Source organism: Coptis chinensis, unplaced genomic scaffold (assembly GCF_015680905.1).
Source record: "Coptis chinensis isolate HL-2020 unplaced genomic scaffold, ASM1568090v1 utg1247_pilon_pilon, whole genome shotgun sequence".
NCBI lineage: Eukaryota > Viridiplantae > Streptophyta > Magnoliopsida > Ranunculales > Ranunculaceae > Coptis > Coptis chinensis.
Window position 1 is genome coordinate 219,545 of NW_028238098.1, and position 19,923 is coordinate 239,467.

Genomic DNA, 19,923 nt, shown 5'->3' on the forward strand with positions numbered 1-19,923 from the left:
AAAAAAGGGACAATTTCAACACCCTCCTTTCATTACTCGGTAGAAAAAAAAGGGACAATTTCAACATCTTTAGAAATTAGAACCCAGTGGGGAGAAGTTGTGTGACGTGATTTTTTCATCTTACAAGTTACAGTTGTTTGACAACGAGTTTTTAGCGGGAGTTACTTGGACTACTGATTTCTGAAATTACGAGGACCGTGGATACTGAAAGTTTCTTCCTTATTCCTCGTTTAGAACAAAATTTGCTACAAGTCTGTAACAATAGTGAAATGTACATATTCTTGAGTTAGAAATATATAAAAAAGGACTTGTTCGCTAGTTAGAAATAGTCTATTTATTTTCTATAATATAGTTAGAAATAGTGACATGATTGACTCCCTTTCGCGTATCTACTGTTTTGTAGTCGGCGTGTGTGTGTGTAAAATCGATTTTTTTCGGAATGGACGTGGCTACCTATAAATTTATATTAGGGTTTTATATACCCTTTTTGTTTCAAGGCTAAGGAACAGATTCATGGATTTGGAAGATTACTGCGACTCAGGTTTAATATCTATGAATTTTTACTCTTTTAAAATTTGTAATTGTCTATATTCATTGATTTGTAATTTTTTTTTTTGACAGCCCGCCTCCGGAGTCGCAGTAAACTTATTTTGCGTTTGTATAAGTCTGATCCCAATCGTTACGGCTTCATACTTGCCGATTTTATGATTGCAGATTTGCTTAAGCTTCGCAAAATATTTTGTGATTTTCTGTACAATGATCAAGTTTGGCATTTCAGTGTGTCTAACTCAATTTACGTGGTTACCTGGATGGTTGGTGTAAAAAGTCCCCTCAAAGTGCATGAAATTGATTGTCTGTTTACTTTGGCTAAATCCGTCTACGATGAGAGCAGTTATGATAAGATGATGGACAAAGGTGTACACTTGAGGAACCAAGTCAAGTGTTGGGTGGATAATACTACAGATTTGCAGGAACAACTGCACAAGTCATTAATCGATAATCCAAATGCAGGTAATAATCTGCCATCAGTCTATGTTTACTTATTTTAATCACTCTATTTGTGTCTATACGAGCATATAATTTGTTGTTTTTAGCGCACACTCGATTTAATCCAAGTGTGTGCCATTACTTTCCAGATTTGAACGTGTTGCACATTGGCGGTTCTACTACTCAATCCAGTGTCTGCAGTGGTGGTAATCCTACAGAAACCACAGATTTCTTACTAGGTAATAATGGTCTCTTGCATATCTTCTGGACTGTGCATTGCGAATTTTTATTTCGGGTTTTTCCCGACTTTGTTCCTATTCTATAATACGGTATTATTAGTACCAGGTTACTAGGTTAGCTATATTAGACTTTAGAGTTTCGTCCCACTTCCTTCAGTTGTGACCATAGAACAAACTACCGTTCCGGACGTAAATTATCAGATGCCTCCAAAACTGATATTTTAGAAATTTTCATTATATACCAGTCATTGAGGGGAGGTTTGGCATCTTTGTTATTAGTGAAGATATTGATACATGTAGAAAAATTTTAACTAGAAGGCGAGGTTTCAAATAAGAAATAGAGTGGGACCAAGTGAAATTGTCATTTTTGTGTGTATCTTCTATCATTTGTTGTATCTTATGATCATATTACTTGTTATTAGTCCGCCTAAACCTTGAATAATTTCTGATTATTAACAATTTTGAAAATTTTACCTAGATCTTTCAAAGGACAAGGACAAATACCAGGATGAGGATGACACAGGTAGTCAAATATATTGTTTATTATTTATTTGTTTTGATGTTTTTCGTTTCTCATCGTCAAATTTTCAACACATTTATAAACTCCAATTTTTATTTTATTTATTGTTATTTATTTTTCCAATCTAACTTATTTCTTCTTCAGTTTCTAGCTTCAGTAGCTTGTATTATTGTTGTTACTGCGCCCTAAGACTTAGTTTTTACATCTTGTCATTATTGTTCGGTATTCTAAATATTTAAGATTTAGATCGAAAACCTTTGTTCATAGAGCATTTGGTTGGCTTGGCTATGACCACCCCCTATCTTAACACAGTCAGGTCCTTCACTAGTATCTTAAACACATTTGTTTATGTGTTTCCAAGCATGGTGATACCGCCAACAACAGTTGAACCTGATGAGGAGAGATCATTCTCTCCACGCCATGGAGAGATCGAGCCAAATAGCTGTTAGATGGGAGAATCAGATCTGAGTTGGAAACTGTTTCATGGCCCACAACTGACAAACCAAAACGAATTCAATAAAATGAACATAAAATTCAAAAGGTCCTTAAATGCCCTCATCTTCTTCCATTTATACTTTTCAACTTATTGGGTATGGTTAAAATCTAATGATAAGAGGAAGGTGAAGGTGTGTTGTACGGCGTAACTAATGATGGGTATTATACAAAAAACACTCGAAATAAAAGTTTTTTATAGCGCAAAATCTGTAAAAGTTTCCAAAATTTTTGTTAATCTCTCATAGGACTGTTAAAAGATTGGCACTTCTGAAAAATTGATGGTTAGTGACGGTTTTAAAAACATTTCCTTTGATTTAGTTAACTAATCAATACATCAAAGGCGTAGCATGTGGTTATGTAGCAATTTTTTCTCTATTTTTGGTTAGTTTTGATGGTTATATGAACATTGAGGGAAGAGTAGAGAAAGCGGCAGGAAGAAGCTGACCCAAAATTTCACCTTTTTTGGTATATTATTTTGAGTTCATCTACCCCGAGGATATCCTCATAGGGACGCCAGCCGAAACCGTTGGATCCGAGATCCAACGGTCCGAAAATCAAAAACAAACCCATATTTTCTCTCTTCCTTTTTGTTTTGATTTTTTAACCGTTGGATCTCGAATCCAACAGTCTCGGAACACTCATCCTTATAGGGATATCCTCGTGGTAGCCCAGATCTATTTTTTTTGGCTGGAACCCTTTTTGGTCTTTGGCTTTTTATGTTATGCCGACTCACCATCTTGTAATTTGGAGACTCTATCTTACAGCCCTTATTAAGGGCCTGTTTGGTAGCATGGATTGGGGAACCTGATTACGATATTCATTACCCATTTACGAAAGTAAAAGGGTTTTTAGAGAAAATAAGAATCAGTCTTCTTTTTCTCCACCTTCTCTATTCCTCTCTTCTAAGTTCCAACCCCCACCGTCTTCTCTCTAGAATTTTATCTTGCTTGAAAGAAACAAAAACACAAGCATAATCCACCATTTCCACCTCATAAAATCTGTAGAATTTGGGTATTAAAAGAAGAACCAACTTCACAATTTCTTTCTTTCTATGCTCGCTATCTTCTCTCCACTATTTTTTTTAAAAAAAGAACAAACAGATAATTTCTTCTCAATATTAGTGTAGTTAATTTTTGAATTATCAATTTTTTTTGTTGGACTTATGGATAGTTCTTTAATCCTTCCATCAAATTATGTTGTATTGAACTTTGGTGTTCATTTTGAAGTTGTTGGTTCAGATTTTCTTTTGGTCGATTTGTGTTCTATTTTTTGGAAATTTTGATGGGATTTTCATTCCATTTGGAGAGTTGAAAAAAAAAATAAAGTTACTGACAAGCGCTCTGAGCATCTGATAAACGTAAGGTTAGTAACTTTTGGTGTATCCACCAAATGTAAGGGACCAGACAATGTCTAGACTAGTAACTTTTGGTGTATCCACTACTAATTTTTCATGCCCTTACGTTGAGTACTACAAAGTTTCTTATGGCCAAACAGAGCCTCAGTGCGTTCTATTTGGACCGATCTCCCCATATCATTTGCCATCTTTTTAATGTTTAATGTTTCTTTGTTTTAAAGTTGGTATTTTATGTTATAACTTATATTTCTTTTCATCTTTTGTGTTGTAGATGAACTGCCATGGATGAGATTTTTTGCAACACAAAATAGTTTGAGAGAAGAACGTAAGGAAGTACTGCAGAAACTATATATAGAACAGAATGGGGATTATTGCTTCATACCTTCTCTTTATCAGGATGGAATGGGGGAACCTCTCAGGATAGTCACAATAAAGCTTTTGCGAAGTCCTGAAATGTGGATTAAAGAGCATCTAAAACATGTTCTCTTGCGTGCCAAATTAGCATCTGAACTATCTATTGATCCAGAATTAATATTTTCTGAAATTAAAAGTTTAGCTGAATCCGTCTTGAAGGACTTCGAGTCGGTTGGGGCCATGGGAATAGTTATTGGCAATGACAATTGGAAAGATTTAGTTAACAAATTGGAGTTGTTTTTAGAATATTATGAGCTTATAGAGAAAGACTCGGAGTGAGGTTTCAGTGAGTGGAATACTCTTGTACTGCAAGAAAACTCACTATGTTTATATTGCATGCCTTGGCATATCTATTTTGTAACCTTTAGGATAATTGTTAATTAGCTTTTTTCTCTGTTGGTTATTAAAATGATATTGGACACTATGTAAGTATATATGAATAAGGTTAGAATAACTTCATCAGCTTGATGCTGAGTTAAATCAGATTTTGAACGCTGATAGTATGGGGAGGGCTATCCCCAGATATGTAAAGCCCACTATCAAAAGAAACGCCTGCTGATCCGGCTTCAGGGATGATAGCAACCTACTTTTTTCCAGTTGCTTCTTATGCATATTAACCATTTCCAAGGCCACTTCCTTTCTGCATAATATGCATAATAACATGAAAGCTTTGATCAGAGGTGCTGTAAAGTTAAGCTATAGACAAAAAGAACGGCTTGCTCAAAGAAGCTATTGATGGTGAACCTGAACCACAATCTCATAGACCAAAGCCATAAAAGGGGAGCATCTCACTCAACCAGTTAACGTGTGGGGGAGCCAGAGAGCTTTCAAGAAGCTCCATCTCATAATGACGATGAAAGCAAGACCTGGCTAGAGAGCAAGTTTCAGAAGTGGGCGAGGTAATGTCAAATCATGCTCTAGACACACCAAAATGCGAGAGTGAATTGCTTCTGACATTTGTCACAGGCATGAATCAAAACCGCAAGCGCAACAGTAGTAGTCATCTAGACCTAACTGTTGCACCCCCTGGTCCAAGCTCAATGCCTGCTAATAGCCTGTTCCCAGTTTTGGGTCTATGTGCTCCCAATGCTAAACAATTGGAGTCAGTAAACAAGAAGAAGCTTGAGTTGTGCAACACTACAGAACTAAACTGCAGTCTAAGCAAATAAGGCAAGAAGTTACTAGATTTTCCATTCTGTCTAGCCCCTGGAGCTGAAACGTCCATCAGAACGTGATGGATACACCCCCAGAGTTCTCTTCACATCATTTTAAGAGTAGCATCCTGGGCAGTGTCTTTTCTTACAGCTCAGTATGTTTCTGTAATGACGCAATTAGTATTCTGCTTTTCTTTCTGTTTTTTGTTTCTAAGAGATGTTATGATATGGGCGAATTCTCAGTTCATGACATAATGATCTAAATTATCTGTAAGGGTAAAAAGTCTTAGTATCTCTTCTTTGCAGTTTCCTTGTATGAACACACAAGGAAGAGGTTCTAATCTCTTTGATAGCTCTGGTTTTGCATTCCCTACTTCTCAAGACAAAATGGCACTGCCCAACCTTACTTTAGAGGATAACCGGAGATCCAAATGCTCTCTTCCTAACAGTGTCTCCAAATCCTATTCCGATCTCTTATATTCTGGTATATGTTGATGACATTCTGATTACTGGCAGATCTGCAAGTGTACATCAAAATATTATTTCTCAGCTAGGCAATTGTTTTGCATTGAAAGATCTTGGCTCTCTCCATTATTTTTTGGGTCTAGAGGCTGAAAGAAACTCTACAAGATTGTTTCTATCTCAAACAAAGTATACCTTTGATTTGTTGACAAAAGCAAAGATGTTAGATGCTAAACCTATTGCTACTCCTCTTGCAACTAGTTGCAAACTTGACAATCACACTGGAGAACTTCTACCTGATCCAATGGAATACAGATCACTTGTGGGTGGTTTACAATATTTAACATGGTGCAGACCCGACATTTCATTTGCAGTTAATATGGTTTGCCAGTTTATGCAAAGCCCAATAGCTCCTCATTTATCAGCAGTGAAAAGAATTCTCAGCCCAAGAATTCTCAGCCCAAGAGCATATGGTTTACAAAGAGCAATCTCATAATACAAGCATATAGTGATGCAGATTTGGCAGGCTGTCCAATGGACAGAAGGTCAATTACAGGGTTCTGTATTTACATTGGTCGATCAAAGATAGTTCTAGAACATTCTTTTGTAACTAACTAACTCACGTCAGCTAACGACTATATAAAGGTGTAATCAAGATTGTTTTGTGTAATGAGAAAAATATTCTATGAGAAACTCATATGGAGAAGTTGCTGGAAAGAGAGAAAGAAGATGAGATGCTTCTGGGAAAATGTGTTGAGGAATTGAAGAAGAAAGGAGTGGAGTTTGATCTGTTGAAGGAAGTTGACGCGCTTCGAAGGGCCAAGAGTTTAAAGGTTGAGGCTAAAATTGTGAGAAGATGGTCTGGAAGAGATTTTGTTACTTTGTTTTTTATTGGGGTGTCTTGCCTTGTTCTTGCTCTTACAAGGGTTGTTTTGTGTAATTAGTATATTGCTTGAAAAGGGTTGTTGACGAATCGAATCGAATCGATGTTTGCGGTTTCTAGGGACGGAATGTGATGATATGCAGAACGTTTTGTTCTGGTTTTGTAATTGTTGAATTCCATTTAATGACAATGTTATTTTTTGCTAATGAATAATTGCCTTGGTGTAGTCTTTCAGCGTTCATTGGTGTATGTTTCAGTTCAATGAATCATCTTTTGTTATAGATCCCAGAGTAATGTAGGTATGAGCACACAATCTGCTAAACTTCTGTTACCTGCATTCACCCTAGAATTATTGTTTTTCCTTGGTGCTTAGCCACCTTTGCGGTGAAGTAAAAGAAGGTGGTAAACATAAAGAATGCTTGGGTATCTTATCTCCAATCTATAGAGAATAACGTTTAGAACTGCTGGAGAATATAACAAAAAGTACCGGCTTGGGATAATCTGGTATCTCAGTAAGTGTTTGTACCTGTCTGACAGATAACTCAGTTCAAAAAGACATTCATTTTTCAAAATCTACAGGTATCACAATGAAAGGGAGAACCAGAGAATATATCATCAATGGAACGTTATAATAGGGAAATACACTGTAAGGAAGAGAAACATAGACCAAAAAACAAAAGACCATCCACCAAGTCAAAGTACTAACGTATACTAGAAACAAACGCACAAGTGAATGAATGAGCATGCATTTGAGTCCACACTAGAGAGCCATCTACATCTCTTCAATGTACATGTTGACAATGGGCAAAAGTTTTGCCACACTTTAATGCCATCAAATCTGGCAGCTCGGAATTTTCCAGTTAAACCTGTAGACCAATAGAAGTTGTCTCTGAAGTAAGGATGCCCACTCCATCACCACAACTGGCTGCCTCTTTCTCGTTTATGCTGCTGAATCTTGGTGGGTTCGCAGGAATAGAACAGCTACAGTAGGATACAGAGCAATCACTATGAATAGAAGGCAGCAGCAATTCTCTATTACTTCCTCCCCTAATTCCATCATTATCTAAAGTATCCGCGATTTCATTAAGATTCAAAAAATCGTCCTCAGTAAAAGGAGGAAAGTCATCAGACCATAGACTTGAGAACTCTATTTCTTCAAGAGATTCACAGTGACCTTGGCATGGGTCTCCACAATATGTGACTGGCTCCAGACCTTTAACACCATCCTTCAACTCTCCTCCCATCAAGGTATTGCTCCACTGTTCACCTTGTTTCTGGTCGTCACTATTTAACAATCCTCTACCAATCGTTTCAGCTCCACTGTTTTTAACAGATTCCAAGTTATCTTGGCTTTGGCCAAATCAGACAAACTCTCGAGGTTAAAATAGGAATTTGAGCGACAGGAATGTGAGCACAAAGCATTAGATTTCCATAACTATTATTTTTTAATGAATCTAAAATTGGTGGCAGAAGTAATTAAAAACTTTACATCGCCATTGAATTACACCCTTTCTTACTCCTTTGTATTTTAGAAAAAGAAAACAATAATATTACGAGATTTAAATTAATAATCAAGGGATTCAAATGGTACAGCACAAATAAAACTCGCAAACCAAACATATATATGTGAAGAACAATAAATGTACCTATCAATTGACATAAAATGGTATGTACTAATAGGCTAACAATATCAAGTGTATTAGTTCTCTAATGGTGATAACCATAACCATGTCTCAATCAACAATAAGCAGATAAAAGTGTACCTATATTTCATTGAAAAATGGGTGTAGACTGTAGACTGTAGACTTTGATTTCCATAAAAATGATTTCTTAAGGACTCTAAAATCCATAAAATAAAGTACATGGAAACACAGTGAAAACCAGGAGCAAAGTGGTGGCATAAGTAATTGAAACTCTATATCGTCCTCGAATTACAGTCTTTCTTACATCGCAATGGACATGATCACTTCCTTCAAAGAAGCAACAACCCCCTCAAAATTGGTTTGACGTGATACACAAATATTAGTGAAATCACCGGCTATATGCAGGAATCGCATCCATGCCAAGTAATCTACATTACATTAAGCTCATTTCTTCCACAATATAACAACAAATTAAAGACCAATCCGGCTTCCATGTTAGCAATGAAGATCACATGGTGGAAACACGGTTCTTGAGAGTCGAGGCAGTGGTATGCAACGGTAAAGACCATAATGCTACTGCTACACAATTATTTGATTTTTTTTTTTTTTTATTATTATTATTATTATTATTTTGATAACTTAACAATTATTTGATTTGTTCAGGGAAAACAAGATAATTTTAACATTACTGCGAGAAGGAGAACCACTAAAAACGCATCATCGAGTTCCTACTTACCACACACATGTTAAAGTTAACAAGTCTTCAGAAGAATAAGTCTAAGTTAGTTGGTGGTCAATAAAATGGGTTAGTTGCCCTAGTTTGTAGTGAAGTCGTTAGTATCTGATGCCTATATAGTTGGCATAGTTAAGTTTATTTAGTAGTGTGGAAGTTAATAAAACTCTTAAGTGTTCAGCAATCTTTTAGTTTTTCTTCACATTTGGTATCGGAGCATTGTTATTCCTTCCAATGGCAGAGTCAAAATTTATGCAACCATCAATTCCTCGTTTCGATGGTCACTATGACCATTGGAGTATGCTCATGGAAAATTTCCTAAGATCCAAGGAGTTTTGGAGTCTTATTGAAACAGGGATTGAAGAACCAACATTGAAACAAGATTAACTAACTTAGCATTTCGAGAAAACTAAGCTAGAGGAAAGGAGGTTGAAGGACTTGAAGACAAAGAACTATCTTTTCCAGCGATTGATCGAAAGCAATTTTGGAGACGATCCTATGCAAGGATACATCCAAAGACATTTGGGATGCAATGAAAAGAAAGTATCATGGAACCGCAAAGGTGAAGCGTGCACAACTTCAAGCACTTCGCGGAGAATTCGAAACTCTAAGAATGCAAGAAGTAGAGTCTGTCTCTGATTATTTTTCGAGAACTATGACGATTGCAAACAAGATGCGAATCCATGGTGAGAAGATGAATGATATTACCATTATTGAGAAGGTTCTTCGATCAATGATATCGAAGTTCGATTATGTGGTTTGTTCGATTGAGGAATCGAAAGACCTTGATGCACTCTCAATCGATGAATTGATGAGTTCGTTGTTGGTTCACGAACAAAGAATCCAACAACATGTTGCAATGGATCAAGCATTGCAAGTCTCAATCAACGATCAACCAAGAGAAGTCGGGTCGAGGGGCGGGGACGAGGTAACTTTCGGGGAAGAGGTAGAGGACGGTTTAACAACCAAAGAGGTAATCAAGATCCAAGGCCATGGGATAAATCCAACATCCAATGCTTTGGATGTCACAAGTTTGGGCATTACCGTTCGGATCTGCCGAACAAATCCTTATCCAGTAAAAATGAAGAGTTGAATTTTGGGGAGAATGAAGAAGAAATATCTCTTCTTTTGGTTTGTAATACCGACGAAAAAACACACAAAATATGTGGTACTTGGACACGGGTGCCGGTAATCATATGTGTGGAGACAAGTCCGTTTTTTCACAGTTAGATGATTCTTTTAAAAATCAGTTAAATTCGGAGATGATTCTAAAATTTCTGTAATGGGGAAGGGTGATATCAAGCTCGAAACACAAGATAATTCTCAGCGAGGTTATTTCCAATGTCTTTTATGTTCCCGGCTTGAAGAGTAACTTGCTTAGTGTGGGTCAACTTCGGGAAAAAGGTTATGAGATCATCATCAAAAATGATGTCGAATCGAAGATCCGACAAAAGGTTTTGCTTGTCCGTAAACATGACTTCAAACATAATGTTTCCCTTGTATATTAAATCGGAAGTTCTTCCCTGTTTCTCAAGTATAGTGAATGACGATCTTGGATCCGCATCTCCGCTATGGACACCTCAACTTCAAAGGTCCGAAGCTTCTTGAACAAAGGGTATGGTCTCGGGACTTCCGAAAATAAATCACCATCCTCATGTGTGTGAAGATTGTGTTGTAAGTAAGCAACACCGTGTTCCGCTTCCAAAAGGAGTAGCATGGAGAGCTAAGCGCTTACAACTGATTCATACCGATTTATGTGGCCCAATCGATCCGAAATCTAATGGAAATAAAAGGTACTTTGTAACATTTATAGATGATTACAGCCGCAAAACATGGGTGTATTTTTTGCAAGAGAAATCTCAAGTTTTTTCGGTGTTCAAAAGTTTCAAGGCTCTCGTTGAAAAAGAAGTGGGAAATCCTATAAAGGTTATCCGATCAGATCGAGGTGGAGAATACAATTCCACGGAATTCACCTTGTTTTGTGAGAATTATGGAATCAAGAAGCAATTGACAACATCCTACACCCCCAAAGAAAACGGTGTAGCAGAGAGAGGAAGAATCGCACAATCATGGATATGGTAATGTAGCATGCTGAAAACAAAGAATATTCCCAAAAGTTTTTGGCCTGAAACAGTTTTGTGGAGCATCTATATCCTTAATCGATGCCCTACACAGGCTGTCATGAATATGACACCGGAGGAGGCTTGGAGCGGCAGGAAACCCAATGTCGAGCACTTGAGAATTTATGGATGCATCGCGATATGCTCACATTCCCCGATGAAAGAAGGAAAAAGCTTGACGACAAAGGTGAGAAGTGTATTTTTCTTGGTTATAGTGATTATTCAAAAGCTTACAAATTATATAATCCTATAACTAAGAAGATCATTATTAGTCGTAAAGGATGTACACTTTGATGAAGCAAATGCATGGGTTTGGAATGACAATGATCGTGGATCATCTATTCCAATGATGTTAGACAATATTGATTCAAGTTCAGTAAGTGAGGTCCCACCACTAAACCCTCAAATCAGTCCTCAAAGCAGCCTTCCATCAAGTACATCTAGCTCTCAAAACAGTCCTCAAATCAACCCTCAAAATAGCCTTCCACAAAGCATGTCCAGTCCACAACTCATGTCCTCAAACAATCCTTCTGTCTTGGTACGATCAAGGTCCGAACCATCCATTGCAAGACCTCGAAGAAATACTAGACAACCATTGTATCTTGAAGATTATGAGGTCAGGGGAGTTGTTCGATCAGATGATCCAGTGATATATTTTGCTTTGTATGCTGATTGTGATCCAGTTACTTTTGAAACTGCTTCACAAGAACCAAAATGGAAGGAGGCCATGAACGAGGAGATTAAAGCTATTGAAAAGAATAATACATGGGAGCTAACAGATCTTCCAAGCGGGCAAACACAAATTGGTGTTAAATGGGTCTACAAAACGAAACTGAATTCGAAGGAAAGTTGAGAAATATAAGGCTAGACTAGTGGCAAAGGGTTATAGTCAAAGACAAGGCGTTGACTATGAAGAAGTATTTGCTCCTGTTGCTCGTCATGATACCATCAGAATGATACTAGCACTGTCTGCACAAAACTCATGGCATGTTTTTCAGCTCGACGTAAAATCAGCGTTTCTAAACGGTGATCTGCAAGAGACGGTGTACATTGCTCAGCCACCCGGCTATATGAAAGAGGGTAATGAGAACAAGGTGTATCGGCTGAGAAAAGCTCTATACGGATTAAAACAGGCTCCCAGAGCCTGGTACAGTCGTATTGAGGCGTACTTTATGAAGGAAGGGTTTGCAAAGTGTCCGTATGAAGCGACACTCTTTCTGAAATATGGGTCTGGCGATAAGATACTTATCGTGTGTTTATATGTGGATGATCTTATTTACACAGGAAATGACAAGATGATGATCAATGATTTCAAGCAGTCAATGATGGCAGAATTTGAGATGTCCGATCTAGGAAAAATGCACTACTTCCTCGGCATTGAAGTAGTACAATCTGAAGCGGGTATCTTCATATCCCAAAAGAAATATGTCAAAGAAATCTTGGAACGATTCAAGATGAAGGACTGTAATCCAGTACAGACGCCAATTGAAGTCGGGTTAAAGCTCACCAAAGAACCTACAGGGGAGAAAGTTGATGGTTTGATATACAAGCAAATTGTCGGAAGTCTCATGTACTTGACTACTACAAGGCCAGATATTGTGCATGGTGTTAGTCTCATTAGTCGTTACATGGAGCACCCGAAGGCGATACATCTTAATGCTGCAAAAAGGATACTGCGATACTTAAAAGGTACACTTGAGTTTGGAATTTTATACAGGAAAGGGGAGCATTCAGATTTAGTTGGTTTCACGGACAGTGACTATGCAGGAGACTCAGATGACAGGAAGAGTACTTCGGGTTATGCATTTATGTTTGGATCGGCTGCCATCTCTTGGTCATCAAAAAAGCAACCGATTGTCACCCTGTCAACCACGGAGGCAGAATATATTGCTGCAGCGGCTTGCGCCTGTCAAGCAATTTGGTTACGAAATTTGCTTGGTGAAGTGTTTTTTTATCAAGGAACAAGCACTCGTATATTTTGTGACAACAGTTCAACAATCAAGCTATCCAAAAATCCAGTTTATCATGGGCGAAGCAAACACATTGATGTGCGATATCATTTCTTAAGAGACCTTGTCAAGGACGGTATAATTGATCTTCTACACTGCAAAAGCGAAGATCAAGTGGCTGACATCTTTACGAAACCTCTCAAGTTTGAAGCATTTGAGAAACTTCGTGCACTGCTTGGTGTTTGTTCGTTTGAGGGAAAGAGCTGAGTCCGACAACAGTGCAGGGACTTCATAAACTGAAGTTAGCAACTTTCAGTTTAAGGGAGAGTGTTAAAGTTAACAAGTCTTCAGAAGAATAAGTCTAAGTTAGTTGGCTTAGTTGCCTAGATTAGTGGTCAATAAAATGGGTTAGTTGCCCTAGTTTGTAGTGAAGTCGTTAGTATCTGATGCCTATATAGTTGGCATAGTTAAGTTTATTTAGTAGTGTGGAAGTTAATAAAACTCTTAAGTGTTCAGCAATCTTTTAGTTTTTCTTCACAACACACACACACTGGTAAGATCTAATAGTTTGGAGAGAGAGAGCACACCGATAAGATTTTGTGGATGATATGCATAAATTTCAACATCTGTTATCATCGGATACTGAAAATTGGAGTTTAAAATCTTCTTGTTTAGGTAATTGATCACGAGTTCCTCATCAGTAGGGATGAATCTCCAGCCTTTGTCAACTTTCATTTCAGTTATCCCTTGACCTTCAAAAGCAAGACTAATTAAAAGTTGTTGAGATTTAATCAAGAAACTTGAACCGGATTTGAATCATCCATTCGGCTCAATTCGAATATAATTGAAGTAAGATCATAGTCACAAAGCTTCTCTATAAAATTTAAAAATTGAACACATAAAACAAATGAAAGAAAGGGGAAGCGAGCAATTAACATACCTTTAAACATGATATCGCATGGAAGAAACGCAGGGCGAGAGAAAATTTTGTGTGTCGACGCGAGAGAGATATGAAAGTTAGAAAGAGAGGGAAATGAGAGCTTTCCTCTTTATAACTTCCTGTTTTCGAGCCATTATTTGTCTAAATGTCGACACTTGACTGGCATATCAGTTGGAACTTGGACGGTCAGCGTGTCATTTGTTTTGATATGTTATCGATAAATGCTAGTTAATAATAATTATATTCGAGCCTCCTCCTCGACACCTTTTTAAAAAAATATAATTATATATATATACCACGTAAGATGCACATGTAGCCATGCAAGTTCCTAATCTGTGTGGGATGGACAAAGCCATGCTATGCAAGTTCCTAATCTGTGTGGGATGGACAAAGCCATGATAGGCCTAATGTGGGATGGACAAAGCCATGCTATGCAAGTTCCTGATCTGTGTGGGATGGCTTAGGCCTAATGTGGGATTGACAAAGCCATGATAGGCCTAATGTGGGATGGACAAAGCCATGTATATGCAGTGTTATATATATATATATATATATATATGTAGTTCTCAATTTTTGTTTTTTGTCTCGTATCTTTTAATTTTGTTTTTGGTCTCGTATACTTTAATTTCAATTCTCAATGGACCCAGATTGGGCCATTGGGGAACTTGTCACTCAGTGCCGGCCCTGAGGCAAAGCGAGCCAAGCAGTTGCTTTTGGCCACCAAACCAAAACAAAAAATAGGGGCCACACTATTATCGGCACAAAACAATAAACTTTCTAATAAATAGTTTAGTTAGTTGCCACTTATTTTGGACAAAAAATAAACCAACCATATTTAAGAAAAAAAATAAACACACGATTTCAATTAATCCCTCAATACCTGAGAACCCAACTCTTTATATTAAACTCTTTGACAATACTTACCTCACTCGTTACAAACAATTAAAAAAAACAAAAAACATTAAACCAACTCACAATTAAAAAACTTAAACTTTTATCTATATCTAAAAAAACAAATAAAACTCTTCTGTTAAATAACAGAATCACTTACAATCCCCGAGAACCCAACTCCTTATTAAACTCTTTGACAATACTTACCCTATTCGTTACAAACAATACAAAAAAATAATAATAATAACAACAATAAACCAACTCACAATTAAAAAACCCATCCAAACTATTATCTATATCTAAAAAAACAAATAAAACTAATCTGCCAAATAACAAAATCACTCACAATCCTCAAGAACCCAACTCCTTATTAAACTCTTTGACAATATTTACCCACTCTCACTCGTTAAAAAAATATAAAAAAAAATAAAAAAACACTAAACCAATTCACAATTAAAAAACCCTAACTTTTTTCTATATCTAAAAAACAAATAAAACTCCTCTGTCAAATAACAAAATCACTTACAATCCCCGAAAACCCAACTCCTTATTAAACTCTTTGGCAATACTTACCTCACTCGTTACAAACAATTAAAAAAAATACTAAACCAACTCACAATTAAAAAACCCAAACTTTTATCTATATCTAAAAAAACAAATAAAACTCTAAATAACAAAATCACTCACAATCCCCAAGAACCCAACTCCTTATTAAACTCTTTTACAACCAACTCACAATTAAAAAACCCAAACTTTTATATATATCTAAAAAAACAAATAAAACTCATCTACCAAATAACAAAATCACTCACAATCCCTAAGAACCCGACTTCTTATTAAACTCTTTGGCAATACTTACCCCACTCCCACTCGTTACAAACAATAAAAAAAAAACAAAAAACACTAAACCAACTCATAATTAAAATATCCAAACTTTTATTTATATTTAAAAAAACAAATAAAACTCTTCTGCCAAATAACAAAATCATTCACAATCCCCGAGAACCTAACTCCTTATTAAACTCTTTGGCAATACTTACCCCCACTCATTACAAACAATTAAAAAAAAACAAAAAACATTAAACCAACTCACAATTAAAAAAACCCAAACTTTTATCTATATCTAAAAAAACAAATAAAACTCTTCTGTCAAATAACAAAATCACTTCACTCGCTCTTTCTTGGATTATATTGAATAACACAAATTAAAAAAAAAAAAAAATCGATAACATTAACGCATATAGGGCCACATTCTATTGCCTTGCTTTAGGCCACCAAAATGTCAGGGCCGGCACTGTTGTCACTGATGAAGAATTTACAGACTTGACGAGGGCGTGTAACAAGCTATGGACGCTGGACCAGGGGCTCCTACCCACAGTAGACTATGAGCTAAACCTTGGGTGCGGTCCTCATATGTTTACATCGGTCAGCAACCATGTGTTGCAATCGACCAAAATTCAACAGCTCCAAGCCATCCTAGGCGACTATGTGTCCCATAGGAACCCACCACCTACACCAAAAGTGCGTTTATTGACGAGGTAATAGACACACGACCTTTCATGTACGTGTACAACCATTTAAGGAGGCACAATATCATTGATTCCTTCATATAAAAACTGGCTGCTGAAATTTTGGTTTCAAGGGCGATATTCGTGTGCTTTCAAACATATCTTCTGCGGGGAGACAAAGCGGAGCCACGTCACTCGCGGACTGGAGACCACGGGTCTTCATCATTGGTTACAATTCTACTCGGAACAAAAGAAAATTAGTTACACCAGAAAGAGTTTTCTGAAACCGCAGGGGCCTGATGCCAGAGTAGCCAAGGTGAAATTTAGTTGGTACAAGAGATGGCCAAAATATTCAACTCTGTTCCTCGGCACAAACATTGAGATGGAGATGTCGCTGTACATGCTAATAACTTGTGTTGTCCACATATGAGAAATGAACATGTAGAGGTGGACTACCATTCAAACGGTTTTAAACTCATCAGTGCATATCCTGTGTCCTAGGCTATTTGTTGAAATTCTATTATTATTTACTATACTGCATAGATAAGCTGCATTCTATAAAGTTATGAATGTAGATTCATAGGCTTGTAGGGTCAGATATAGGTAAGTAGAGTTTAAAACTGTGTTTTATAGCTTAAAAGAATAAACCATAGAGACTTTTTAGAAATGGTGTACACAATGCCATAATTCTGTATATATAGGTAATTTAGTTTCCAATAGGAATATCATTCGATATCAAGCCATTCATAAAGCCAAGGCTCCATGGACACGCAACTTGAATTTTGGACCGAGATACTAGCAAGGGGATCACCTACTGAGAATGCACAAAGGGGAAGCCATGTAGACCGAGATGCACCGGGACATCGGGCTAATACGTAATCTGATGTCAAAGACAGAGAAAGTAATTATGAGAGTTTGTTTGGGTAGGAATATTTTCGCCTCGGTATTACTGAATACCGTACAGAGAATTGTCATAAGAATGTCTATCAAAGGTGTGCCTGTTCTCAAAGGAAGCAAGCCAAGTGTTTGCCAAAGTTTGTCTGTAAACACAATCTTGAGTACTATCCATAAAATGCCCATATGACCAATATTTCACAAAAGTAAAAATAATCAATGTATGAATCTTTGCTCTTATCTTTCTTTTACCTAAGTTTGTCTTATAATATTTTTTCTTTCAGATTTATGCCTAAGTGTATGTAAATATGTTTTCTTGGTTTTAATGATTATATTACAATTTATCCACAGAGTGTCATAAAAAAGAAGTATGGTCAGGATGCAACCAATGTTGGTGATGAAGGTGGATTTGCTCCCAATATCCAGGTTAAATGCAGCTATACTTGACGTTGTCGTCTTCGTTTTTCTGGAAATGCAACAATCTTTTCTTTTATTTGTGTTGTTAACTCTTCTTTCTTTCATGCTTTATATTCGGAGATCACATAGCGAGCATAATCTGGGACCGCAAATTGGCGAGATCTTACAGAGAATGGGACTAAATAGTAGTTGTTAACAAAGTCATTTCCACCACAAGTGAAGAGAACAAGTGCTTCGCTCACCCAGTCTTTTGGCTCAATAAAGCCAATGAGTGCACCCACTCTTTGTCGATATCACTGAAATACTTAATTTGTCGGGCCAATCCTGATTATGTTTACCTGCATAATAGTGTGTCATCCATTACGACGTATTTATTAGATAGGTTTTTTGGCTAAGTGAGCAAGTTTAATTTATAATGTAAATACACTAAGTACAGTTCCATTTCGGATTAGTATTATTAGATAAGGTTCGTGGTGTGGGTATTAGAATTTGAAATGTGAGGCTTCTTACAAATTGGATTCCAAAGTATCGTTGAGGACTCCAATCCCAGCAGAGGCAAAGTTAGCACCAACCAAGTAGTCTCCGCCCCGTTAGTTATGGGCTTAAGTATGACATAGTAGGTTCTTCACCAATTGATCGCCTGATTTACATATATAATTATGGCATGTGTTAGTATATATAACATAGTTCTAAATTTAAGTAATAAAGCACTTTCAAATAAATTATACTAAAAAGGGAATTGGAAAACAAAAATTACTAAAGTACTTGGCCTTTGCTCAAATATGGAGCAAGACTTCCATTAACTTTACATACTGCATGACTATAGAGTATAGACACAAACTATAAATGTACTCCAATCAAAAGAATCTCAAAATATAAAATGCAGCACATGAAAATGAGAGATATTTTAATGATAATATCGGGGATGTTGAGTCCATTGGAGAAACGCCAGCCGGTTACGATGAGTGGGATAGTCGATTCCATATGGATAAGCGTCAGCACGAGTAGTTGCTAACATATAGTTGTTGTTGCCACTATCCACAAGTGAATCGCCAAATACAAAAAATGCACGCGCCTCTGCTTGAGGAACAAAAATGCCCAACACTATAACTACACTAATTACCATGGAAGCAACAAAAGCCGAAGAGTTCTCCATAGTGTGTTCAAATGTCCAGAATAAACAATGTTGAACACAGAAATCTCTTGAACTATCTGTGTTTCAACACACTCAACTCTGACACGTACAGAATGGTGGTTTGATATCGTCTTTTGGTTGTAAACAAACACAGTTGTAAGTTAATATTTATTGGGGGTAGGTTAAGCAGGTCTGTATGAAGGCAAGTTGAGTACAGTATGGCTATCTGGCCATCCCAAAAATATTTTCCTTTTAAAGTGCAATTCTGCATTGATTTCCATATGGTTTGGGGTGACAACTGTAAGAGCTATCCACTTATTTATAGGCAGGCCAAAAGAGGTACTAACATCTGCGACATCTATCAATAAAGATAAAAAGAGGATAAGGGATTCTTACTAATCACTCAAACCTTTGGTATCTGTTGTAGTTTTGAATATTTTCATGGTGGCTACACTAAAACTTTTGGAAGCAAATTCGAAATCTTAGGTTCTTCCATGTTAGTTTTGAAGCAAGATTAAAAAATAAAATTCTCTTGGTTGTTTTAACCCATGCATCTTCTACTGCAGCTTTTGCAAACTCTTTTCGTTCGGACATGACTTCGTCAGGGGGTGGTAGTGGAATTGGAGGTGACGGAGAAAGTAGCAGTGGGGTTTCATGAGCATTGGTTAAGGACAGGTCAAAAATATGATTAATGGGTTCCAGTTCAGTGTACTGGACCTCAACTGGTTTCTCTAGCACCAACAAAAGATGCATCATTTGTAAAAGGTTTCCCTCCTGGTATTAAAAATCACATGGAGAGCCAACATAACGGGTAATTACTTATGGAAAACAATTACGCATTTGTGAACTCTCAGTCTGAAGTCCCCATCGGTGGGAAAGAGTTAGCACACCGCAAGGGGCCTCTGCGCTACAAGCCCAACCACAGGTATGCACATTTACTCAGCTACTCATCAGTAAATCTCTTCCATACTTGAATCTGTACGTACCTTGCTTTGTGCCTTTCTATAACTGTTTTTTTTTACTATACTTCATCTAAATCAATTAGCCTCAACATTAATCGAGAGATCCTTAAGTTTCATATATTGTCACAACATGTGAGTAGAATCAGGTTTCCGTTATAATTAGGTGGCCTAATTATTAAGAGTTCAAGACACAACACACGCATACATACACACTCTCCTACAA

General features: G+C 37.0%; 1 protein-coding gene and 2 pseudogenes across 1 annotated transcript; 2 read left to right on the forward strand and 1 right to left on the reverse strand.

The window, feature by feature from the left end:
• The first annotated feature begins 343 nt into the window (after window positions 1–343).
• On the forward strand, window positions 344–4,463 carry LOC147474184 (uncharacterized). The gene is made up of 5 exons (XM_086586512.1): window positions 344–541; window positions 622–1,011; window positions 1,137–1,226; window positions 1,705–1,749; window positions 3,867–4,463. The coding sequence occupies exons 1-5, from the start codon at window positions 514–516 to the stop codon at window positions 4,286–4,288; spliced, it is 975 nt and encodes a 324-aa protein (XP_086442638.1). The 5' UTR covers window positions 344–513; the 3' UTR covers window positions 4,289–4,463.
• Window positions 4,464–8,987: 4,524 nt separating this feature from the next.
• Window positions 8,988–10,114, forward strand: LOC147474185 (uncharacterized; annotated as a pseudogene).
• A 7,590-nt stretch (window positions 10,115–17,704) lies between these two features.
• Window positions 17,705–18,759, reverse strand: LOC147474186 (GDSL esterase/lipase LTL1 pseudogene; annotated as a pseudogene).
• Between the last annotated feature and the right edge of the window lie 1,164 nt (window positions 18,760–19,923).

Bases quoted from the DNA above. Each gene is read 5' to 3' on its own strand.
- LOC147474184 (XM_086586512.1), top strand. From the start codon at position 514: ATGGATTTGGAAGATTACTGCGACTCAG. The intron at 542-621 runs GTTTAATATCTA...TTTTTTTGACAG, and splicing joins GGAAGATTACTGCGACTCAG to CCCGCCTCCGGAGTCGCAGT. The intron at 1,750-3,866 runs GTAGTCAAATAT...TTTGTGTTGTAG, and splicing joins CCAGGATGAGGATGACACAG to ATGAACTGCCATGGATGAGA.